Genomic DNA, 26881 nt, shown 5'->3' on the forward strand with positions numbered 1-26881 from the left:
TCCTCTTCATGCCCGAGGACTCCACCATCAGCCTTCGAGCAGTAAACAGGCAAGCTCTCTCTATGTACTTTGAGGGGGTAGCACCAAACGACATTAAGGATATCCGGGTGAACACGCGGAAGAATATTCTAGCTGTGGACACAATGACTGCCAGCGCCATAGACAAGCTTCGCAGAGTATCAGATTTGGGAGGCATCAAAGTACGACCGGTTATTCCAATGGACGGTGCCTGCACGGCGGGAGTAATCTACGACATTGATTTGGCCATAGCAAACTCGGACCTCCCAACTCTCATAAAACCAGCGAACGAAGGAGTTCTCATCGCGAATGTACTTCGCCTCGGAAACACCCGATGTGTAAAGATAATGTTCAAAGGAGATTCCATTCCGTCGCATGTCAAAGTGGGACACTTCCGACATCCTGTTCGACCATTTGTCCCTAAACCACTCCAGTGCCATAACTGCATGAAAATTGGTCACATCAAGAGTGTATGTACAAACACCACAGTATGCCCCCGATGCGCTGAGCCGCACACTGCAGACGCATGTCGGGCAACAAGTCTGAAGTGCAGAAACTGTGATGGTCCGCATGATGCTGCATCCAAGGAATGCCCTCGGATTAAGAAGGAAATCGCCATTATCAAACAAATGGTTAGGGACAATTCAACCCACAGAGAGGCTGCTGAAAGGGTACGGCGGCGACGTAGTCGCCGACGGAGGCGTGGAGGACAGAGTGTTGCGCATAACCCATTTCCTCCGAGCACGAGTGAAGTAGTAAGCACGAAGCGAAAAGAAGTGGAGAAGCTCACAGCTGCGGATGAGTGGCCTACGCTTCCGCGTACACAGCCTGCAAAGGAGCCTCCTGCGAGGCCTCGCCGCCCTACACCTTCCACCGAGTCTACTTCCGTTGAGGATGTGTCAAGGGTCGATCGACAGATCATCCCGATGTTACGATCCCTCGTCGCTGTCATGGCAGACATACTAAGAAGCCTGGGAACTCCAACCGCTCGAAGCGGGTTACAGGTGTTGGACGCGCTGAGCCCAGTCCTCGCCTCCCTCGCGTAGAGTCATGGCAGGAGATCAACAATCGTTCCGCAAAGACGTCAGAGAAGCATCAGTCATCCAGTGGAACGCAAGAGGACTTAGATCACGGATTTCCGATTTTCGTCAGTACGTGTTTTCTAACCTTTTCCCAATCATCGTAATATGTGAACCGAAATTATCAAACCCGATCAGGCTATCTGGCTACGAATCAATCCCGTCCAAAACCCGAAACGAAAGCAGCAAGGTCATTGTGTATATTCGTCGGGAGCTTACCTACATCATTCAACCTGTGTCGCCTCATGATGAGAACCAATATGTTTGCCTGACTGTGAAGCAGAAAACCCTCACCTTCACATTAATAGGTGTCTACTTATCTCCCTCAGCCCGTCTTGATTGCCAAAGACTGGATGACATTCTTTCGAGCGTCCCGGATCCGTGGATAATTATAGGAGACTTCAACGCCCACCACCCAATCTGGGGAAGTTCAAAAGTCAATACCACGGGCCGGAGGCTGGCTTCATTTGTATCGACTCATGAACTGTCTCTACTTAATGATGGGAGTCCTACATTTCTGCGAGGATCAACGTACAGCAGCTGTTTGGACTTGACGTTCGTGTCACGTCGCTTCGCCACAAGCGTTAAGTGGTTTTTAGACATCGAGACACATGGTAGCGATCACATCCCCAGTTATCTCACCATCGAAGGCTTTGCTAGCGACCACCCGCCGAAAACCGTACGGAAGATCGATCTTTCAGCATTCAAAACCAACATTGAACACGCTTGTGAAAAAGGCTTAACCTCTGACATTGAGCAAGCGATCAAACAAGCAGCGCAGAGTGCGATGCGCACGCTGGCATATTCTTCAAGGCCCTCAGAAACGGACATGGAGTTAGAGCGACTCCGTGTGACTCGTCGGCGTGCGGAGCGTAGATATCGACGCACAAAATCCATTCAAGATCTACGGATGGCCAGGCGCATGCAAAAGAAGATCCAGCGTCGTATAGACAAACTGGAGTTTCAACGGTGGGCGAAATTTTGCGCGAGTCTAGACCCTCGCAAACCGCTTTCTCAAATATGGCGAACCGTGCGAGGCCTACGCACATTTCCCCAACAACGTTTTCCGTTTAAAGCCTTGGCCCTTTTCCAAAATAGAAGGGATATCGAGGTAGCGGAAGATTTTTGTAGGAAGATTGCGGGCCCACCAAATTGCACAGAAGCCCTTACTGCTCATTACACGCCACATTCACTTGACCCGCACCTGGACCTGCCTTTTTCAATGGAAGAACTGAATGTGGCTCTTGCTTCATGCAATCGATTGTCATCGCCTGGGCCGGATGGCATATCATACCGCCTATTATGCAATCTCGGTGATCGAGCACGAAGTGCTTTGCTGGAAGTATTCAATGAGTCTTGGAGAGATGGAACGGTCCCCAGAGAGTGGAAAACAAGCCGGTTGGTTGCACTTCTCAAACCTGGAAAATCGCCTCTAGAGCTGACATCATACCGCCCAATAGCGCTGGCTAGTTGCGTAGGGAAGCTGATGGAGCGAATGATCCTTGCCAGACTCGAGTGGTTCCTAGAACGCCATAGAATATATCCAGACGCCATGGCCGGTTTTCGTCGTCTTCGGAGCTCCATTGACAATGTCATTGACCTGGTGACCTACGTACAACACCAGAAAATGAGCAGACGGTTATCTGTCGCACTATTTTTAGATGTCAAAGGAGCATATGACAATGTTTCTCACGAAGCCATACTTGACGCCCTCGAGTCAGTTGGTTTGGGTGGGCGAGTGTACCGCTGGATCCAATGCTACCTACATATGAGATCACTGTTTATGCAAACTGATGATGGGCCGACTTCTGAACATTATACACACCGTGGTGTTCCTCAAGGTGGTGTATTGAGCCCCACACTGTTCAACCTGGTTCTGATCGGTCTCGTTGAACGCATACCAGATTCCGTGCAGATATCTCTCTATGCAGATGATATTTGTGCCTGGACATCAGGTGTAACACGTCCTCAGGTACGTGCGAGACTCCAGAAAGCAGCGAATTCAATACCGGCGTACCTTAGAGAACAAGGCCTCGAGATTTCTCCTGAGAAATCGGCGCTGGTCGCGTTCACGCGGAAGGCAATGACGTCATATCCCATCGCCATCAATGGACACAGTGTCTGCTACGCCAGGACCCACAGGTTTTTGGGGGTCACGATCGATCGAAATCTCTGCTGGAGTCCCCATGTGGCCACTCTAAAGAAGCGCCTAACGGCCATCGCACAACTTTTCAAGTTCCTCGGAGGCAAAACGTGGGGCACATCAGTGCACGCGATGTTGCATTTGTACAAAACGCTGTTTCTGGGGTACCTGCGGTATAGCTTGCCGGTTCTGACGAACGCTTGCAAAAGCAGTATACGCACAATAGAAAACGCCCAGGGCCAGGCACTCAGAGTTTGTCTTGGATTACCACGCTGTACATCAACAGCGGAAACCATCGCAATCGCCAAAGATCATCCGGCCACAGTGCACATTACTTTGGAGGTGCTTAGAGCTCATATTAGACACCTTGCTCGCACCCCTGCCCACCACCTAGCTTCGCTTCCAGAAGATCGACCGAGTGCCTCCTTCTGTAAGAGAGTATTGACTTTCCGTGAGTGCCTTCCAACAGTCTACACACCTCCGGAACGGATACTAACACCTCCTTGGTGCTTGGACCGACCAAAACTGCGCTTGACAGTGCCGGGGATTCGCAAGAAGGCGGAGCTCTCAGCGCCAGCTTTAAAGCAGATGATTCTACTCATGCTACACGAAGAATACAAAGATCATGTCAAACTTTACACGGATGGCTCGACAACTGTTAGAGGATCTGCAGGAGCTGTGATCTTCCCAGCAAGAGCCGAAACCATCCAGTTCAGAACGTCACACAAGACGACATCGACAGCCGTGGAGCTCGCGGCACTCCGCAGCGCACTCCGCAGGATTGACCAAGAGACACCACAAAAATGGAGCATTTTTACTGATTCGAAACCAGCTCTCCAATGTCTACACAATACTCTACGTCGTGGACCTCAAGATCAATTGGCGCTCGAAATACGACAACTGTACCATCACCTAATAGACGAAGGACATGACATATCTTTTCAGTGGTTACCAGGCCATTGCGGCATCATCGGTAACGAGCATGCCGACAATGCAGCTAAGAATGCTCACGAAAATGGAGTGATGGAACCTATTCCACTATCAAGAAGCGACGCAGCAGCAAAGATTAATACGCTTGCGCAGGATGTCGCAAGGTCTATGCGGAATACGCCCGGTTTTCTCCACACCCGTCTTCACCGCCTGGACCCATGCCTACGACTTACTATTCCATCTGGCCTACCCCGATCCGAGACGACCCTTCTCTGCCGTATGTGGCTTGGGGTGTCTTTCACGAACGCTTTTGCCTGCCGCATCGGAATGAGAGACAGCGCTACATGCGACCATTGCGACAATGACGAAACAATTGAACATATTTTATGTCAGTGCCCCCAGTACAGCTCTCAGCGACAGTCCCTCTCAGCAGTGTTTGCTCGCCTCGACGACCAGCCATTTTCTGAGCAGTCAATCTTGGAATGTCGGAAAGATCGAGCTTCACGCCAGAAAGCAACGAAGGCGCTGATGAAGTTTCTGCGAGCGACCCGCCTCGTAGAACGATTGTGACACTACTGTGTGCGAGTGTGTGTATGTGTTTGTGTGCTACTTTGGGTGTGAAATGCTTTTGAACGGTGCAATAGACTGAGAAGAAAAGAAGCGCCTTCCGCTTTCCAGTAATCTTACGCATATGCATAATGAACCATGTGACTTTGCTTTTTACGTACTTATTTTTTTTTCTTTTCAATAAAGCTTCAGCACAAGTACGCTCATCTTCTTGTGTGTTCTCTATCTGACACACGTAGTGTCATGCTATCAATTTAATCGACATTGAATCGTACCAGCTTGCCCTAACGTCTGCGTTTTTTCAGTACGCTATGTTGCAAAAATCTTGTTACATTATTGACGGGAGCTCACCGGAGATGGTCTTCACGAGGATTTCGACACGGGCCCGGTCTTCTTTCACGGGTGATCCTCCGTCCTCGGCGACGACTGTGAACGCAATCATGGCGTCGGCGACGTCGTACAGCGTTCGATTAAGTGTCACTTCACCCGTCACTCCATCCAATGTCAGGTACCTGGTGAGGAATTAGGTGGTACATGCAATAATCACCAATTTTGTTTCAAGCATCACCTCTTAGTCTACCCACAATGCCACCACCTTTCTATTTAAAATAGCGATGGAGAGTGAGATTCATGTATGTCTATATATAAAGCGAATTGTGCAAGCTATACACGCACCAGCGGCACGAAAATTGATGAAATAGAAGAACTGGTGGCACTCTCTTCATCCTCTCTCTCCTTTCCCTACTTCCCACTGTCACCTTCTATTCCCACCCATTTCTATACTGTACTACACAAGGCTATGAGACTAGCCCCGCCGCGGTGGTCTAGTGGTTAAGGCACGCGGTTGCTGACCCGCAGGTCGCGGGTTCAAATCCCGGCTGCTGCGGCTGCATTTCCGATGGAGGCGGAAATGTTGTAGGCCCGTGTGCTCAGATTTGGGCGCACGTTAAAGAACCCCAGGTGGTCGAACTTTCCAGAGCCCTCCACTACGGCGTCTCTCATAATCGTATGGTGGTTTCGGGACGTTAAACCCCACATACCAATCATCAAGGCTATGACACTATTACATGCTTCACTCTCTCTCCTCATCCTTGCATCGCACATCATCACCCTAACTTCCATTTCCCAACCCACTGCCGGTCTAGAGGTGCGCGCTCGCATATTCTTTTTACGGCCGGAGCAGCCTCCGCGAGTACAATAGAGCTGTTTCAGTACAGTTACGACGGTGCGCCCCGCGTGAGGGCGTTGCTAGCCGACCCTCGCGTTTCACCGCATATGTATTGCATTGCTAATCAGCTGTCCCCGGACAGCTTTAACTCGCTGAATTCGAAAACGCTTGAGGCTCGTGTGCATAGATTTATCGACTAGAGAGAGAGAGAGAGAGAAATATATAAAAGAAAGAGAGAGGAAGGTTAACCTAGAAGAACTGGTTTGCTACCCAGTACAGGAGTGTGAAAATAAGTGTCGGAAAGGGAATAGAGATAAAGAGATAAAAAATAACTTACGAAAAAAATTGCATGCACACAAATGCAGGGTGTTCTGGTAACAGTCGTTTAGGTACCCGTTAAAATACCCTATATGTTGAAATTCCCGGAGCCTTCCAACACGGCGTCCTTCATAATTATATCGTACCTTTGGGATAATAAAACACATAATCGTGTGGCTGTCAAACTTTTTGCCGTAATCGTATGTTCAATCGACACAATGACGAGATTACCGGCCACCTTGTATACTGGCTGAACACATCGGCACTGCTGTGTGTGTGAAAAGTTTTGGTGCCAGGGCCGGACAGCTGCTTGCGTTCTTCGTATTCCACATGAGTGCAGCTGGTCGTGCGAAGGAATACAAGATTGCGGTTACCCAAGCCATTTGCGGTTCCCGTCAGTGAATCTCCTTCTTATCTAAATAGCCATTTGTACGAGCGGTGCAACCACTGTACACTATACTACCGCGGCGCATAAATAGGTGCATCAAAGCACTCATTGAACGAGTGAGCTAACTGATCAATCAACCAATCAATCCGTCAATCAGTCAATATTTAGAGTTCGCCGAAAATAAAGAGAGAAGAGTGTATTTCCCGAACCTAAGTTCCCAAAGAACATAAAATAAACACTTTCATTCATTCATTCATTCATTCATTATTTCATTCATTCATTCATTCATTCATATATTCATTTATTCATTGCAATGAGAAGGAAGCTGACATGCCAGAGCTACAAATTTAGATTGATTTCGAAAGGGAACCGAGAAGGTTTCATCATTTATTTGTACACCTGTATACTCAGTGTTCTGTTTGCATTCTTCTTAGAGCAAACAAGGCGGGTTCTAGACAAAACGAGTGAAATAAGTGTTCTGTACACCTACGCATACATGGCCGCTCAATGCTAAGCAAACACGCAGCCGTGTGCTTAGGGCGAGACCGTGTTTCGCCATGTTTAACAAGATTTAAGAGAACGAACCTTGAAGTGGGTGTAAGGATTAGGCAAGATGTTGATAGGTCGGCAAAGTTTCACACAATCTTGTTTTTTAAGGTCTGAACAGCCCAGCTCATGAAAAGCTTTGCGCAAGAGAATTGCTTAACCCTTCTCTTTTATTGCACATCCACTGCAAATTGTGATCCCAAACGTGAATTGCGCTTGGGGCGTTGTTTACGACATCGGTACCTGCCGGTCTTGAAATATCTGAAGCAACACCCTCGAAGTGAGGAAAGTACTAAACTCCGAGTAGAAATGCTATAGACATCGTGTTGCTACAGGGATTGACAAATGAGAGTTTAATGTCGTCAAGCCTAACGTGTTATTAAGGCGAACGACTCAGATGCCTCACACAACGCGACAAGTTACCGGGGTCTACAGTCGGCGGCATCCACTTGAGCGGCGCAAAAAATTACATTCACGTGATGACATCTTCATATGACATCACCATGACGTCACAGATCACCAAAACTTGTGACATCGCTCTGACAATCAATACCTTATGAAGTTGGTCGGCACAGAAAATTGTCAATAGGGACCAACCTTGGAGACGTTACTACACAGACTTCGACTGGACGTAGCATATACAAACAGATTCCTGCACAAAATACACCAATCCAGCTCACCGGAATATCACTGGGGTCACAAACTTGACATTGTTCGTCATAATTTTCTGGAGCACGTAACGTACGCAAATGAAAGACAAAAAATTAAGGAAGTAACTATCAAGTTTGGTCAGACGGCCCCTCACAAAAAGACGTTACTTGCCCGATGGACTAAGTTGCATATTAATGAAAAGGCAAATCATCCTGAAAGACTTCTTAGTGAAGACTGGACTGGATAAGCGCTTCTGATGTTCAGATAGGTGTTATGCATGGAAAGATGTGGTAATATATATATTCTGTGAGTAGAAATAAAAAGATGTGCGTGTGGACGTTTTATGGCAGTGTGAACTGATGAAAGCAAAGTGTACACCGCCATGTTATTTCAACATTGTCAGAGTCAGAAATTATCGATATGGAATAGTCGAGACAATCTGGACCTCAACCTCTCTGCAGCAATACAGCTAGAAGAGAACAGAACAGACATCATCGTGACATCGCGGAGGCGTCAAGCCTAGTAAGGCCACGTAATGACGTCATGATGTGATATCGTAGCTTTAACTACAGTGGGCCGATCATGGAGGCCATGTGAAATCAGGTAAAGTGGCTCCCATATTTGGGGCAGTGCAGAACCGCTTTAGTTGCTGAAAGCATTCGAAGAGTGGTGGGCCAGGATCAATGCCACTGAGTGAGGTGAAAAAGAAGGTCGTTTTCGCCTTCCATTCACCTTAGGTGAACGCAGAAGGGAGCCTGTGCGTTTATTTTCATATTTATATGCGGAAATCGGCCCACAAATTGTATATGCAGCCATTCGAAACGCGCGAACAAATAGTGATCTTCATACACTTAAGTGAGAGCTCAGTTCAAAATCGCTAAACTAGCTGTAGTTGCTATATTAGGTAAAGTTCTAAAGATATGTATTTTTATTTCTTTAATGCACGGATGCATTTCGTATTGCCGAAGAAAACGTCCGAAAAGTCGTTTACCTGTGCCTGGTGTGATTCTTTTATACAAGATAGGAAAAGTTGTGGTCATAATATTTTTTGGTAGGCGCACTACCACAAGTGCTCTCAAAAATAGTCACGGAGCTCATTCATGAGATGCTTGCGTTATAGCAGCCGAAAGTCAGTTTTCATTGAAGATCTGTATCAGTCCTACTAAACAATTGATATGCTGTTAACTTTCAAGTTTCAAGTTCATTCAACATCGACAGTATCAGTTTACAGAAAAGTGTGTCACGAATGGTAGTACACAAGGAGTGCCATAGTTTGAACTGTCGGAGGGAAAGGGGAAGCTTTCATACATGATGTGAACGGTAAAGAAGATATACATCATTCAGTAAATAGTGTACCTCCGTTCGAAAAAAATATGAACCCTGCAAAAATAAATACAAACGCAAAAAATACATACGTACGTGTTTAAAACAGAAAGAAAAATGTAGGAGTTAAAAAACTACCTGAAATCATAACACAAAACTAAAGAGCAATATAACATGTGCCAATCAAACAGCAGTTGCTAGGTTGAAGGCAATTGTTGCAACAAGTATTTCTTTATATACTTGGTTTTTGAATACACATTTCGTGGTTGATGATTTAGTGACGTATGGAAGGGAATGACACAGTTCGATTCCCGTAAACGAGGTGGCGAGCCTACCGTATAGTTCGTGCGAGTCGTCAATTCACACGACAATCAGCCAGTACAGTACACTTGTGTTTGACTTCCAGAGATGGCCTTGTCCAATTAAACGCGTATCATCTGCATTATCGATTCAGCTATAAATTAAAAAAATGTTTATTTCAGCTGTTTTTTTTTTCTAGGCAAGAGCTAGATAATTTAGGGTTGACGGAATGTAGTTATGTCGTTGATGGTTGCGGGAGCAACTCTTAGCTGGGTGGCCACATTTTGATGAAGACGAAATTCTATAGTATATGTGCCTACATTTAGGTCACGCTAAAGAAGTTCTTTTAAGAAATTCGTTAATGAGATGCCAAATAGTCGATATTTCTGGAGCTTTCGATTGCGGCGTCTCTCATCATCATATCGTGTTTTTGACCTCACACTCCCAATAGCTATAAGGAGCGTAATTTTATGGTGGACTGCATCTTACTTGAGCGCCCTCGTAGACTCTGGTCCAGCGTCTAGGCGGTAGTAGACCTCGGCGTTGTACGGCACCGGATCCGGGTCGTGGGCGCGAACCTGCAGTACCCGGTACCCGGGTCGGGTACGGGTCTGGTGCACCTCGGCACGGTACACTGGGTGCTCGAACCGAGGCGGGTACTGGTTGGGCACGGTCACCTCGATCTGCATCGTCTTCACCTCGGTCACGCCTTGACTCACGGCGGCCACGATCACCTGGGTTTCAGTTGATCACGATCATATACATAAATTCAATCTCGTATAAAGACAAACAGACAAATAAACAAACAAACAGAAAGCTGCCGGGTGAAACCGTGTAATTATGTGAGGGTCGCAAACCGCTTTGTCGCATGATCAGAAAACACACCTCTGAATAGCAGATCACTGCTGACAACACCAATCAAACTTTGCCACCTTGCTCGGCCAAAGCAGTTTAAAAACGAAGCCTTAAGTTGCCATTTTCTCGGTAAATCGTTTTTTATACAGTGACTCATGCTATCTCTTTTAAGCACGGCGCGTGCTGTTTCAGAACCATAAATTTCAAAATAAAACAACTTTATTGGTGGAAATGCAGGAATATTACAAGTGGTCAGGTTACGTAAAGATGTGCCAGCATAAAAGACTTCCATCAACCAGCACAGAAGAGTGGAATACTTTCACATCGAACAGCAGGTAACATGCTATCGGATGATAGCCAACCTAAATCAAGACGGGTGGTCTGTTCAGATACGCTTCTTTGCAAGGAGTGCCACTACGTGACGACTCAGAACTACACTCTGTGCTATAGTACACAGTGAGTGCTCCGTACTGCGTACTGTGCTATGTTACACAGTGAATTACACTCTCGCACTCCTGTGCGAGAGTGTGATTAACTGTGTGATTGTGTAACTGTGTGTAAGAACGGGTAAAAAAAGAGAGATCGCGTTCCATCTCGCGTGGTCAAGGTCATGACACGCGCTTCCGTAACTTCTTTCGTAATACTCACCACTGTTAAGCGTCCGGCACGCCAGTAGCCATGAAAGACGAGAATAAGCACCTATAAGGACACTAAAGAAAAGCGATAATTTGGTTTAGACTGCTGAGCTGCACTTTGTGAAATCTATTGTGATATGTATCTCCAAGTTCATCATTAGCGGATGAAATGGAGGTCCAAGCTTCATTTTTAAATTCCGTGCCGAAATCTTCACACGGGATGTCGAATATTTTAAATGTATTTGGCGTATTTTCGCTACATTGGCTACATGAAATTACTTGAAACTTTATGATAGGTCTATGGCACACGCACATGGCAATGCACATCGATTTTATTGATTACAAGCTACGTACGACCAAATACAAGCCTTCAATGCTCATGGCGTCACGGTGTTTGATGCGGGTATCTCAATGTGGCACCTCCGCCCGCATTCTCGTTTCACATTTTTTCTCGCTAACCAAACGTCGCGCCATGTTAACAGTATTGTTTTCGAGATTGTCAAGTTGTACTTTCCTAACACGCGAAAAATCGTTTTGCTAATTAGTGTGAGAGAAGTGAGGTATTGAGCCACTTGGTTTTTCGTGATCAAAAAAACTATGCTACAGTTACTACAAAATACAAAGTTTGCGCAGTTTTTTTTAATCACTCTTCAGTGTACTTTTGAGGCGCGTGACAAATTCCTGTGATTCATCTCGCTGTTGACGAACATAAGATTTTTTTCTCGCAATTAATGTTTGAGTCGCTGAGCTCCTTCTCCGATGCTGAACTCATAAAGTGGTTGCTTGAAAAAGCTGTTCATCACCAGAAGCCACCTATGTTCACGTGAAAACCCTGCCGGGTACCGCCTCTTCCAGAACTATCTGAAACCGAAAATGCGACAAGGCACTCTAAGAACCTCTCCCAATAATCCTCTCTCACGCCCACGAACAGACGAAGTTTCAAGCCGTGATAAGCGAGTTCTTTACCTACATGCAATGGTGAATACACACACACACACACACACACACACACACACACACACACACACACACACATATATATATATATATATATATATATATATATATATATATATATATATAAATCACACCTAAAATAAACGCAAGGTATCTACTCTTTGGGAAACGCCTGAAAAACATAATATTATGAAATAGTATTTTTTATATTCAGAGGCCTGCTTTGCTATCTACAACGGTTCACAAATCTCTGATACCAATCTTCATTTTTATTTAGCGCTGATGTTTTTTACATAAAAAAGCAACGGAAAAAACACCAATATCAACATATGCAATAAAATTATATCTCTCAAGTCATTGCAAAATATTTTTTCACATCAAATAAAAACCTAATTCAAGCACGCCTCATTTCAAAATGCACCTTTTTATCCAAAATCATTCAAATTACATCAAAATGTTCTAAATAAATAAATAAATAAATAAATAAATAAATGCAGCAGCTCTCTTCGAAATGATGCCACAAGAGCTACTTCCCAAGATGTGAAAACTTGAGCTTACCGTTTCGGTTTATGATACACTAATGCCCTGAAATATCATCCACGCACCTCTGAATATCAGCCATCACAGTATCTGTACTTGACGTGCTTGTTTCTAAAGATATGTTTTTTTTGTTCGATGCTAGAGATAGGCTTTCGAGCATGCGCATACCTTTATCCGCTTCATAGATCATATAGGCAAAACGAAAGCTTTCCACCGGGGCGTATCGTGCCTATGCATGTGCATGGGAGCGTGTGTGCGTGTCATCTCCGACATCACGGCTCGTACGTACAGGATGACGATGACAGCAACATGCTATCATCCAAAAGGTCACTGCTTTCAGCCGAACTTTCACCCCTTGTTACGCCAACGCGAAAACTGGAAAGTTATGAAGCGAAGCTCGCCAGCGTGCAAAGTATAAAGGACTTCATGAGCCGCTGCATAAGTCTCGTGTTGACAGTGTCAAAAGGGGAACGTCTTGTCGTAGAAACGAAGTAGAGAGCAGGAGAACCTGACACTCTTTTTTGAGAAAAGGTTGTTTATAGAAGGGCACTCATGTGAGCACACAGCCAACTCAACGTTGTTTATTTTCTTCTTCTTTTTTTTTCTCACTAAGGCAAGGCAGGTCGTTGGGCAAGGCGCTTCATATACGTGAAGCGAATGCTTTTAAACTGTGCGAATAATGTAGGACACGAGAACTGAAGAAGTTGTGCTTCTCGAATGCGTCAGTGTTCTTTTTGTAACATTTTCTATACGCCGCCAAGTTTGCTTTTTTTTAACTCCTACGCACACCTGCGCACGTACAAAAAAAAAAAAAAAGCTCCTGCAGCGTGTTGCTTTGCTCCTCAAAGTTCTTCTCAAACATAGTCGTGCATGTTAATGGTGGCGATATAGCGGATGTGAATAAATATGTAGACATTTTTTTTTGTGAAACACGTATTTCTTTATGTTTCAGAGCAACTCATCATGTAGACAAGGAAAACAAACACAGAAAAAAGATATAATTTTTTTTACAACACTTATGTTGTTTGGTGTTTTTAATTACAGAACTTGGCAGGAATTTATTTGAATGGAAGTTACCTCTGTGGGCTCAACTTGTTAGAACTGTATACTGCTAGCATAATGGACGCGTTAAACTAAGATATCAGAAGATGCCAGATAACACTACGCTCATGTATCCGGAGGAGCATATCTCGAACACGCACTTAAATTTGTATATCGCTGAAGATGCGCTTCGAAAACTCGTGTAAACGACGCGTGATGTGTAAATTGCGAGGCTTTTTTTATTAGCAGCTTCTACTGGGTGCCCGATCATGGTGGGTGTTCTGGGAATAATTGACTTTCCCACTTTCACTCACATTCAGTAAATTATTTTTAAAAATGTTCTCTCTCTCTCTCAGTGTTTTGGACAATTTCATCTCCAGTATGAACATTTGTACTGCCAAATCTCACTTTTCCGTTGCACGAGCAAGCTGCCCCTCTTGTCTTTTTTCCATGTACACCCGTTTTATTATTTGCGTTTTTCCGAATATTCGCGAAGTTGGTTTTAAACGATAACACTGCTGAAAAATCGACGGCTACGCGTGAAGCTGGGTGTCATATACATATGATGTTACAGCGTAAATATACATGTTAAAGCTATATAAAATTCAAATTTTCCTCTTAAATGCTGACTATAGTGGGCTATATAGATTTGAGCCGCAAAAGAGATTTGATTCATTCGCTGACTAGAGCACGTTGGCAAGACATTCTAAAAGGAGTCCCGACTATACTGTCTGTCGCAAGAAAGTGCGTTATTCTCCGTTTCAGGTAAAGTGGACTTCGCTTTTCTAGGCGAAAAACTTGTTTTATCTCTCAGTCATAGAAATCGGTAAAACACGAAAACGCGTCCTTACAGAAGTAGTTTATTTTTAGTGTACATTGATGTAAGGGAGCTTATGCAACGTATATTGATAATTTATAGCTATACCCCTGCTTAACGTGGATGCATCCACGTTGACGCTTAGTCATACATCTCCATCCCGATGACTTCAATCAATCAATCAATCAATCAATCAATCAATCAATCAATCAATAATTTTATTTCCTTTAGATAAGGTGGAGTACAGGACTAAAAGCTCAAGAGCTTGACGAGGTCCTGACCCCGTTCACAAGTAGACAAAGCAGCAGGAATGGCACTCAATCATGTACAACAAATATGAAATAAACATACAGGTATAACATCACAAAAAAGTAATACAAAAAGTTTATGAAAACAGTGCTAAGATAAAAAGAGAGTAGTTCAAATGTATGGTCATGAAGTGGTATGAACACGAAAAGCAATAATAAAAAGGAAAGAATGGGCATAAATTCTGAGAGATGTATCATTGAGGATAATGTATCAGTTGGGCGATGTGTTTAATCTGACAGTTTTGTTTAGAGGAAGGATCGAAATCTTCGCGGTTTAAAAAATTTAACAAAGAAGGTAGTCTGTAGGACAATGATTGTTTGTCATAAAAGGTTCTTGGGGTGCGTACAGTCCAAACTTCTTTGTGCCTGGTGAGTCGAACACGTGTTTACGCTAAGTTTAGCAAGATGTATTGTGGTGTTGGTACAATGACAAACTCTTTATAGCATAACATCAGCCTGTAGTTGTACAAAAAGAAAACTGGAAGAATATCATATTTTAGAAAAAGAAGTTTTGTAGAGGACAGATAGTGTTCAGCCGCAATATGTCGTACGTCCCTTTTCTGTAGTAAGTGCAACTTGCGCAAATTCGTCACACCGGTTGTGCACCACACTAAGCTACAGGCCAGCTATGGACTTGCATCCATCAACAATAATTAAACAAACCCTTGTGGCCCTAAATCAGCGCGCAGCCACAGAAAACGATGTGACAGCCAGAAGAACGGAACTGATTGGACGCTGACCTTGGGCTAGCCACCATACTCGGGCTGAGGTTGCCTACGTGTGTCATGTATTGAACGACACGGTCCGACCAGAGGTAACCGAACGCGTGTTCTGTCTTGTCTGTTGGCCAGCCCTGATTTTTCACAGGGTGGGTGTCAGCGGCAAATGCAGAGTTAGTACATCCAGACGTGATGCAGACAAGGAGGTTTCTTTTCAGCCTCCTTAGACCCAGACTATTCTATGGTCGTCTACGACCTAAGTGTAAATAGACGCTCCATCCCCAGTATTGCAGCGCACTTGACATTATTCTGTGCAATTAACGTGAGCAAGTTTTGTTTAAACCATACCCACATTTTCGCTGATGATGCGCATACTACGCATATTGCGATTTAGAAGTTCGTCAGCTCTTGTAAAAATGTCGCGTCTGGCTTAGCCGCCAAGTCGCAATTTTTGATAAAAATTTCAAAAAGTACAAGTTTTCGATCAGAAAATATCGAAATGAACACGTGCCTCTACGGTCAAGTCATATGCCTAAGAAAACGTGCAACGTGTCGACATTACGTAAAGAAGCGAAAGTACAGTAAATCGTTAAGAAAGGGAAGTTTATTGTTCACGTAACCACTTATTTTTAACACGGCCTTATGAAGCGTGGGGCTCACGGGACGGTTACATGCTCTGCCATAGTAGGGTACCAAGTGCCCTAAATCATAAAGCACTTTTTCTAAACACATTCTAAATCGTTAACAACTTTTTCCTAGTATCAATAAAAAAAACCGTATGGTTCTCTTGGCTGGCAATACCCTCGAATAAAATAGAGTACCGAGTACTATAACTCCTTACCCACTTTTTTCTCAACACGCACATTTGTGAAAAGTCTGTCTCAGGGGGACGGTGACTGCTGTGGATGGAGCTTACTTTGATTTTTACGCTGTAACAGACCGTAGTTCACCATAATCCAAATGAAGCAGGAGCATCGCTCTATGCGTTTCAGAGCTATTTGTTTGGTGGTATGGATGAATGCTATGAATGACACGGACGCTGGAGGTCAGATCACTATCAGGGGGAGGGGGGGAGAGTGTTTGGCGTTGACTAAATTGCACATATTCCTAGTAGAAATGCGACGAATGAGACGGACGCTTGGAAACGACGCTATGAAGGAACTAATCACAGATTCCACAGTCATGATACATTACTGCACTCTACCAAGAACGCTGAGAGGAAGACTGTAGTATTCCAAGGGTTCAAATTATGTTTTCATGGCGCAGTGGACAGTGTGCCTGGTATCTGTTGACATGAGCCCAAAGGTCACGGGTTCGACTTGCGATGACGGAACTTTTTAGGGGCGAAGCTCCTTAAGGCGTGGGCTGAGCGTCCCGTTGTAATCGTATGTAGCCACCTTTCGTTAGTTCTTTAACCAGCCGTAGACTACGGTACTTGTGCACATAACGAAATGCATACACGCTGAAAGGTAAAATACTAGAGAATGTTACTTGTAGTATGATAAATAATAAAAATCACAACATATAGAGTGAATAATGATGAATAGGGCGAAGCATCCGTCAGTCAGTCCGCGCTTCCGTCCGTCGGTTCGTTCTTGCTTGCATCCGTCCGTGTTTCCGTCCATCTGTCCATGCGTCCATCCGTGTCCGTGCGCCTACCCGTTCGTGTATCCGTGCGTCCGTCCATTCCTGCATCCGTCCATGCGTCTTTCTATTGATCCGTCCGTCCCTGTGCTCGTCTATGCGTCCGTCCGAGCGTCCGTCCGTTCATCCGTCAGTTCATCCGTGTGTCCATCTATTCGTGCATTCATCCACCCGTGCCTGTGTTCGTCCATGCGTCCATTCGTCCCTGCGTTCGTCGATGCATCCGTCCATTCATGCGTCCGTCCATACGTGGGTAGAACAGACAAAAAGGCAGACGACGAACGGACGCGGCCAGCGGATGATTCATGGTTCGCCGATAAATAAAGTGTCCTCGTATCTGCATGTACCACTGCAAATGTCGTCGCGAGACGATAGTTTTGCGTGTGGAGAGCGTTATCAAAACTTTTATTTGATTTACTGTGCGAAAAAAATTGGTGAATTGTATTGCTAGAAAGTCTCGATCCGTGCAGCGAAGGTGAACGAGCACATCGAAGCACGTTAGACACGAGCGCCATCAGGCAGTTATCTTCGAAAACGAAGGAAGGCGTGCGTGCCCACGGAGAAAGGTGCGCACCTGTCTCGGGGGCGATAACGTATAGAACGCAAAGCGACGGGCAGGTGGCACCACCGTGTCATTTCAGCAAAGCGTTTGTAACACTAGCCTTTTTGAGCACCACGTTGCACTGTCAGCGCAGCGTGTTTAACGCTACGGTCCTTATAATTACTTGTGTGTGCCTTGTCTAGTATAAAGACACACATCAAAATATCGACGTGTTGTTATGGTGTCTGAAATATGTCCAATAATTGCATTTTAATTGACCATTTTCACGGGCGCCATCTACACATGCACACTGAAAACACTTCAACGGCGCCACCCCGAAACATTTTTGGTGGCTCGTGGCCTCTGAAACCTGTCGGTGCACCATCTCGCAGGCAATAGGTGCAAAACAACGCACAGGCTCTCATGCTGTCGCGTTGTCCGGACAGCCACCAAATTTGCTTTTGGCTCTCGCCGCTAAGGGCGCTGTACCTGTCGTGAATACGGTCAATTGACAATCGCACAAGTATGAACGCTGAAACTTCAACACAATTGGTGGACGCTGCGGATGGGGTTGGCCGTTTGGGGTATCGTTTGGTGCCGTTGGGGGTATCGTTACCGTGGAAAAACAGACAAGTGTACAGACACACACACACACACACACACACACACACACACACACACACACACACACACACATACACACAGACAGAGACCAAAATTTTGGCGTCAAAGGTCCCCAAGAAAGAGTCTTTAAAAGTATGATACGCGCAAGGCGGCGGCGGCTCACGCTCGAAGACGAAACCCCGATGTTTGAGTGCGCGAAAAAATATGAATGACGTCGCACGAAGACGCTGGCGATTGCGTGTTCGTCGGCGGCGCCGTACGCTAGGGGGCGCGATGTAGTAAAATAAAAGCCGTTCTGGCGCGCGCGTGCGTTTAGGTCGGCGGGTGGACAACGCTGCAGAGCGGCGTGCGCGCAAGGCAGCGGCGGCTCGCGCTCGAAGACGGAACCCCGATATGTGAGCGCGCGAGACGAAAGCGTGCCGTGAAGCTGCGCGGCGGCACCGACAAGATCCTGGCAAACGAGAACGGGAGGCCGAAGCGGCTCGGCAGCTGCGTGCGGACTCAGCTTCGCCCCAGTCTCCATCATTCACCCTGTGGACATGCTGTGATTTTTTTTCTTCCTATTTTGACTGTGCGCATTTTTGACGTCACTTCCGTGACGAAAATGCGTCATTGAATACTTGGTGGACCTCGCCATAAAACGCTTTCGTGTTTAAAAAAACAGACATTTGTCAGTTTCAATTGCTTACCGCTATGTGCATGCGGTAAAGGTCACGTGATTGAAACAGCCCTTCGTTGACAGTGTGGCTTGAGAACTTTTAGCTACCCTTGTACATCTATAATGGATTGCGGACCTTTTCACAGAAGAAGCCCCGCCATGTTAGGCTGCGCACGGAAGTATAAAGGCTGCCTTCGCAGTCTCGCTATAGCATTCCGGGAGGCCAGACCTTTCTATCATAGCCGGCCTCCTGGGAGCCGTCTGTGGGAAGGTATATCCACGTCCGTGCACGCAGACTATAGAGCTTAAAAAAACGCGGGATGAAATGGTGGTGTTAGCGCTAAAGAACAAACACCCTAGTAACAAAGCAAGGGGGGGTGCACTTCTCAGAAGTAATCCACACCACGTTACATTTGCATACGAGTTTGCTGGAGGCCAGCGGCAACCAGTGATTTAAGTTAAACTTGTCCACTGCTTGACGAAACTATCTCAAGAAACACAAAAAATACATAAGGTGCAGGATATATCGTCGCTTCTGACGAAGTTCTCGGTATTACTTCGTTCTATCGGCTTTCGACGTTTCTTAGACGAGCTTACGGTCCCGTATCACTTTAGCTCTAGAGTGGGTAGTTGCAGCTTTCCGTGTAAAGTTTGTTCTGCGCTGCCTGCGGGCTCAAACCGAGACTGAAATTGATCGGATTAAGGGTTTCGCCCACTTCTGCTTCAAAATAGTACGGTTAAGAAGTAGTGACGCAAAAAAACGTGTTTTGTCTGGGGAAAGCTTTTCGAAATTGAGCTCGAGTCCGTTCTCGGTGAATATAATTAAATGTCGCTGTTGGCAGGCTAATTGGAGGTACATATGAACACCCACGTTCTTGTGCTCTCTGTTATCAGCACTCAGTGTCTGGGCAGAGTATCGGGACACTGGTGTCACTTGAAGTTCCGTAATAATATTAGTCTAACCTTCTTAAACGCCTACGACACTTGCATGCCACATGTCCAACTATAACGCGTCTGACTCGAAATTAATTCGAAGATTCGGAGTGCCTCCTAATGAAATGCACTGTTGAGAACACACAGGAGCTTTGTGGCAAGCTGTTGCGCTGCTATGGTATAGGGAGGAGGAAGAGGAAGGGAAAAATGAAAGGCAGGGAGGTCAACCAGACGCACATCTGGTCTCTTCATGCTGTTTGGTTCATGCCAGAATCACTGCTGAAGACTCATTGATACAGAGCAAAATAAATTCTCAAAACCGGAGTTATTGACGTGCACAACAAAATGTTCAAGATAACTGTGTAACAGGCATGTCTTAGAAAGCGAGCCAAGATCACAGGTTACTAACCAGTAAACCTTTACGTGCGACTTTGCAAAACATGCTCGACACGTGCTTCTCAAGTAATCTATTTCGCAGCACTGCTACGGTATAAAATTTCGCTTACTAGTATTGGACTGTCCAGAGGCTCGTTAAAAGATTTCAACGCCTTGTCATACAGACAGAGTACTTGGAAGGTTCTCCCTATAGGGGGGGGGGGGGGGAGATGGCAAAGTACAGAAAGCTTCCCCAAAGCACTCTTCCCCTCTCCCCTTCCGCTACTTGCCGTTCTTCGTGTAACGTTGCCAAGTGTTGCTTTACCACGCACTCTTTCGCTGTTGTGCCAAAACAATGCGCAGAAAACTCTAAAGTACATCAGAGGAGACACGTTTCGATTTCTTGTTAAACCGATTGCTACCGACGAGTTGCGTAAATACCAGCAACACTGCAAAAAGCCCGAACTGTTCGCGCAACGCTGGGCTGATCCCCCATTGTGCCTGAAAACGTAAATGAGTGCATGCAAGAACGCGATGTTCATGCGATTTGAAACAGGCATCAACGTGAGCTAGACGGTTTTCTAAAGACTCCAGTTTTTCTTGGGATGCTTCAACGCAGTAATTTTGTTCTCTGCCTATCTCTGCGTGTCATTCTGCTTTCTCACCTGATTAAGCAGAATGGAGAAAATGTTGCCCCTTCCTAAGCGACCAGCCATCTTGATGTCGTTTTTAGCGTTCATACGTGCCGACCTCATCGATCCAAGAAACAAATATTACGCATATTTTTGCACATCAGTACGGGGTCAATAGGTAGTGAATTTCTTTATTTCTAAAATGCATAGATACGTAATAATAAAAACCACAGTGTCTATTACGTGGCCCTGGGAATGCGACGACATGACCAAGAAAACGGATGTTTACCACGCATCACTAAAACCACATGGTTCAGCCACCTACCAGTGTCTTAACGTTCTAGAAAAAGTTCGTTTCATGAAATTACTGCTATATGGCGTTCATATTCCACACAGCGCCTATTCACGATTTTTCTCGTGCAGAACGTCAAATAAACGTTTTATTATCTCTCTCAAGACTGAAAACTATCATCTTTCGAGGACCTTTACCAGTACAGCAAGCTCATACACCGCCATTTTTTTTATATGAGCATATTGAGTGATCCAGGTGGTATGCAGGTCCGCAAAAGCGCGCGGAGCCGCTCATGCACAATGGTGGCCGTTGGCTGCTTTTTGCAAATACTTTGCAACTCATCCATGACACAAAGATCAGCCCTGTTCTTTTATTAAGTACGCCAACCACCGAAAAATTAGCGTAACGCGCACGCAGTTCTTATTTTCGCCGCAATACTCTTCCAGCATAAAACCGCACATACAATCGCTACGCAGACCTTGGTTGACGGACTCACCTCGTATTTTTCGCCGACTTTTCTGGTGACGGGCAGCGCTGTAGTTAGATTCCCCGTCAGGTAGTTCAAGCGGAAATAAGTGGAGTCCTTGACGTCTAGGAGACTGTAGGCGACTGGCTTTCCGGGTGCCGACTCGTCCAGAGCTCGTACGGTGGTCACGTGAACACCTGCAGGTGCGTTCTCGTGCACCCGTGGATCGTGGAATGGAGACCAAAACACCAGCACGCCTGCATCGAGAGAGAAAATAATAAAGAAATACATTAACACCAATAAACACGTAACACGGGAAGCCCTTTTGCGCAAGCTACACGTCCGAAAATATTCCCTTCAGGCGCAAATCTGATGCACCGTCGCAAAATGCATCCAGTTCTCATAACCCCATTCCAAGGCACTCAAAATAACATTCGAAGAGGGAAAGTGAAGTGATTCGTTATTTGTGTGTTTCAGCAACTAATTGTAATTCGTATAAAAATAAATACTTTGTCATTGTGCAGACAGCCATGTTTCTTTTTCACGTAAAACGATGGGTATGCTCCTGATGCGTGCGCAAATAGGTTTCTGTTGGATTAGTTGCTAGAAACAAAGCAAACGTCGAACGACCTATCTATCACTGTAGTGATTTCATCAGATCGATCAGCTACGTTGACACGCGGAAGACTGAGTTTAAGTGAAGTCATGTTGACCATGCAGAGGGTTCAATTCATCCGATCAACAATCCGTTTGTTATCTTTTCGCCACAAGCTGACACATCTGGCATGAACAAATTGCGTAAGGCAAACGTAGCCGTCCCCACTTAAGATGATACACTATTCTGTGTTTGGAACAATATACTACCCCACACACAATTAACGTCAATAACAATTCAACGTAACATCATGACATTTGCTTGCTAGGCATGCGATTACGACAACACAAAAACAGAGTTGAGCTTCATGAGGACAAAACATGGAGGAACGTGGAGGTGATACGTCTAATCTTCGTTCCACACAAACATAGAGAGAAAGAGAGAGAGAGAGATTTTTCACGAAAAGTTAAGTACACATATGCACATTCCATCCTGAACAAAAAGCAGAAATAAAACATGAATATGTACATTTTTCGCATTTACATGGTATTTCTGCCGACGCCGAGTGAGACATCAGGCTACAAAGACTAGGTGAGCCGAAAGACAAGCTTTGAGCGTCCGTCAAAGACGAACACAATTAGGCAGGGCAGGCAGAGTCTGTAATGATTGAATTAATAATAACAATAATAATAATATTAATAATAATATGTTTACTTTAACGTCCAAATCAACCATATCATCGTGAGAGACGAAGTAGTGCAGGGTTCCAGAAAGTTCGACCACCCGGAGTTCTTTCACGTGCACCCGAATTAAAGCACACAAAAATACAGCGTTTCGCCTTCATCGAAAATGCAGTCGCCTAAGCCGGGAATCGATCCCGTGAAATACCGAAAGAGTTTCTCGTCACATATAAAGAGCCGAGTGTTGGGGACAAAGGTTCGACTATTTATAATATGATGTATGTGTAAAAAAGTGTTGATGACTTGAAATACTTGATACTCTTCTTGGGAGAGCGTAAAGCCATTCCGGGGGCCTCACACTTCATGAGGCCGCGTCAACGGGAGCCCCGTTTAGAAGAAATTCATTTACACTATGTACAGAGCATAGGTTATGCGTGACGAATCAGTACTCAGGAATACGTTCACGTCTTCACAGGTTTACATCGCAGCACCACAGAACAAAAACTAACATTACCACTTACAGCAAACACCAGAAATCAGGTCAACAGAATAACAAAAGCGTATAATTGAACTCAATGAGTAAAATGGGTAGGTGCACATACTTCTTTTTGGTATGCATCAACTTCGTGGTAGAGCCACCGGGACATGATATACCAAGATCATGCCAAGGTGGCGAGCCGTGTTAAAAAGGCAGAATCAACTGAGTGTTTAGAAAAAAAGTGGTTAACGATTTATAGTACTTCGTACTCTACTATGGGAGCACATAAAGCCGTCCCGTACAACGCACAAACCACCGTAAAAATCTGTTGTTAAGGAAAAGGGGCTAACAATTTAGAGTAGCTTGTACTATACTATGGGCCTCACACTTCGTCATCTGTTGTTTAGAAAAAAGTGGTTAACGATTTCGAGTACTTAATACTCGACTATAGGAGAGCCTAAAGCCGTCCCGTGTGTTTGAGCTCCAATATCTACAGAGACCTGATTCAATCATGTACCAAGCCGTTGTTGATGTTTACATGATGATGTTGCACAAAATATAACGGTGTCAGGAAACTACGAAAACACGGCCTTGAAAAGGTCGCCGCTCAGATGTGTATTCGTGTGTGCCGTTCTACGGTAATTGATGCTTTCTCGACTTTGGCGTGGCCGCTGATTAGCTGCTTCTGATATGGAAGTCTGATCTTTTATTGAAGTCCCCTGTCATTTTACGTTGGCACATTTCGTGCTTGCTTCGATACGTACGTATGACCGTTCTTTCTTGCTGTTATACAACCAAAATGTTGAGCCACTAAATGCAGAGATTATGGTACTATTTTCACCATGGACTAAGGGAAAACTTTGGTGAGAGAATAGCGCAAGGCGAGAACGAAAGCAGGAAAGGAAAGAAAAATCTCATCATATCTACGGAGTGAAGGATGATGAGTGGGGCGAAGTTTCGAAGGGTTTTATCGGTAAGCCATGAATCATCCGCTGGCCGCGTCCGTCCCTTCATAAGTAAGTATGTATGTATGTATGTATGTATGTATGTATGTATGTATGTATGTATGTATGTATGTATGTATGTATGTATGTATGTATGTATGTATGTATGTATGTATGTATGTACGTATGTATGTATGTATGTATGTATGTATGTATGTATGTATGTATGTATGTATGTATGTATGTATGTGAAGAGGCTTATTAGCCGTTAAGGACAGCGATAAGACAGCGTGAAGAATGGTCCAGAGATCGGCACAGCAACGAGCCGAGAGAGCCGGGCGTTGGCGATGCTGCTCGCTGCAGGCACATCCTCACAGTATGTTCATTCGTCCCTCTGTCAGTCCACCCATCTGTCTTCATGCCCCTCTGTATGTATGTCTTTCCGTTCGTGCGTCCATCTAGTGAACACTCCAAGTGCCACCATCTCGCATCTTTTCCTGAGATATTCATCATACCGCCATTCATGGTACCGCCATTCAGTGTACATTTAGGACTAAAAAGAGAGGTGGCTTCTACATACAGGAGACGCACGACCTACGCCTTGAAGGGGCCCTCTAACACTTTTCACGATTTCATAGTTTTACATCTTTTTCTAGCTGATTGCGTACACTGACGGCTTAAGGGATAAGTGCCGCAAGAAAGGCAGCGATAGGGCCACGCAGTGCAAAGTTATTGAGCGTAGAGATATCAAAATACAATGAAATTATTGTTTACCCTCAACTCGATTTTCGTGGGCTCACCTTACCGTGTTTCCTTCACCCTCTGGCGTCGGAAGGCTTCCCAACGAAATGAACTGAAAGCGCTACTGTACAGGAAGCTCACATGAGATATCGCCTGTTACGTCAAGCATATTAAAAACGCCGTTGCGATGGTAACAATGTGGTACTGAAGAGGGAACGACACGTGCGAAATGAGCTAGCTCGCGAACGCTTCTACAATGTTTTGTAGCTTTACTGGTCTTTCTTTTTGGAATCACGTATATATATCAACGCTCTTACACTTTTTTTTTTCAAATAACGGTACTCGGAGCGTCACTGGCGCGTTTCCTCCTGCACATGGCGTTCGGCGCATGCTTTGATCATCTTTTCAGTTTTCAAGCTGGAAAAGTCAGAGAGCTTAATTCTTTGGCGCTTTGAGTGAAAAACTATGCTAATGAAAAAATAAATCTAATACTAATCCCCATTTCGATGCATTGCAGTGATCACATTTAACGTTACATTTATCCAATCATATGGCGGCAACCTTCCGGCGTCATTTCCGCTCGCAGTAGTTCCGGCGAGCGCCACTACGTGTTATGCAGTCGGCACCGATGTTTTCAAGCGTTAGAGGGCCCCTTTAAAGGGCCACTCACAAGGTTTTACAATTTTGAGCTGAAAAGCGCCATTCGTAGATGGGGGCGTTTATGATCACGTCTGCTAAAATACGCAACGCTGTGCGTTGTGGAAATTGGCCAAATTTTGAGATGAACGCTGCACCTCCTTCGTTTCGCCTTGATTTCGCCTTGAATTTCGCCTTCATTTCGCCTTGAATGAGGCCTTGACATGCACGCTTAACTGGCTACGTACACGGCAGTGCAGTGAGCCAGGTCCTTTACGTCATAGAGTTTCCTAAAATTATTTAAAGGGGACTCTGTCACTGCGATCATTCAGAGACTACGGGAATGATGGGTAGTACACACATTTGCCTAGTCTTAGTACTTGCGGGTGGCGAATTGTACTTGCGGCTTCGTTTATTGCTGTGTTTTGGTTTTCTTTTGAAAGAAAAATTTCACCTTTGTTGAACTTCGTGACTCGATTTGGAAAGATAAGTCTTAAAGAATAAGGTGGTGAAGCGCAACCGCTGAACTTTTGCTGATTTTTGTTTCGTGAGAAAACAGCTTCAAGCCACACGAACACACACGGAGCCAAAAGCAGGCAAGAAGTACGAAGATTCGACAAATGTGTGTGCTACTCATCGTTCCCTTGCTCGCTGAAGCGCCGTGCGTTGCAGCTCCCACAGACACTAGTGCCAGAGCTCCCTATAGTGTATATTGGGAAGCTCTGTGCTCTGCGTAGACGGCTGTGTTTTGATGTTGCCAACAGTGGCACGTGACATAGCAATAGTTGTTTAAGACGACATGCGTGGTTTATGTAATTTGTTGCTTGAAGAAATTATCATAACTTGAGATAAATAATGAAACGCTTTAAGGAAGTGTGCGCGTCCGTTTTTTTTTTTGATAGTTTCCCGTGTTTACAACAAGATGCGGGGATAATGTGCCGGCGTTTCGCATGCGTTCATGTCCCCGTGGTCAGCACATCACTGGAGCCAACGCCTCCTAGGTTGCCGGAGCAGACGACAGCCGAGAAAGCAAAAGTAATGCTCCTACGCGTTCACGCACTCATTGTGCTCATCTGTTCTATCGCGTCTAAGCCAGCGTTTCCAAACCATCCCACAGTAACAGGCACTGGACTACAAAATAACGCTGGTCAACATGCTGGTCAACAAAACAGCGCCACTCGCGTGCGCAGGGGTTGCGCTTGTTCAGGTACGTCATGCGCACGTGACCTCTTGGCTGGATGCCGGAGAGAGGGAAAATATTTGTTTTGCGGGGGCTACACGGAGAAGCGGCAAGGGTTTCGAGCCCGCCTCTTCTAATGCTCGTTTCGCACTGCTTAAA

The 26881-nt window shown here is 45.2% G+C and overlaps 1 protein-coding gene across 2 annotated transcripts in view; it reads right to left on the reverse strand.

The window, feature by feature from the left end:
* LOC119163685 (uncharacterized) overlaps positions 1 to 26881 on the reverse strand; it is a 295971-nt gene that overhangs the window by 49982 nt on the left and 219108 nt on the right. For both annotated transcript variants that reach the window (XM_075873441.1, XM_075873442.1), the window contains exons 2-4: positions 21499 to 21725; positions 9921 to 10165; positions 5089 to 5249 (exon numbers count right to left, since the gene is read on the reverse strand). In XM_075873441.1, the coding sequence (XP_075729556.1) occupies positions 5089 to 5249; positions 9921 to 10165; positions 21499 to 21725 (633 nt within the window). The remainder of the gene's footprint in view (positions 1 to 5088; positions 5250 to 9920; positions 10166 to 21498; positions 21726 to 26881) is intronic.

This window comes from Rhipicephalus microplus, chromosome 9 (assembly GCF_043290135.1).
Source record: "Rhipicephalus microplus isolate Deutch F79 chromosome 9, USDA_Rmic, whole genome shotgun sequence".
NCBI lineage: Eukaryota > Metazoa > Arthropoda > Arachnida > Ixodida > Ixodidae > Rhipicephalus > Rhipicephalus microplus.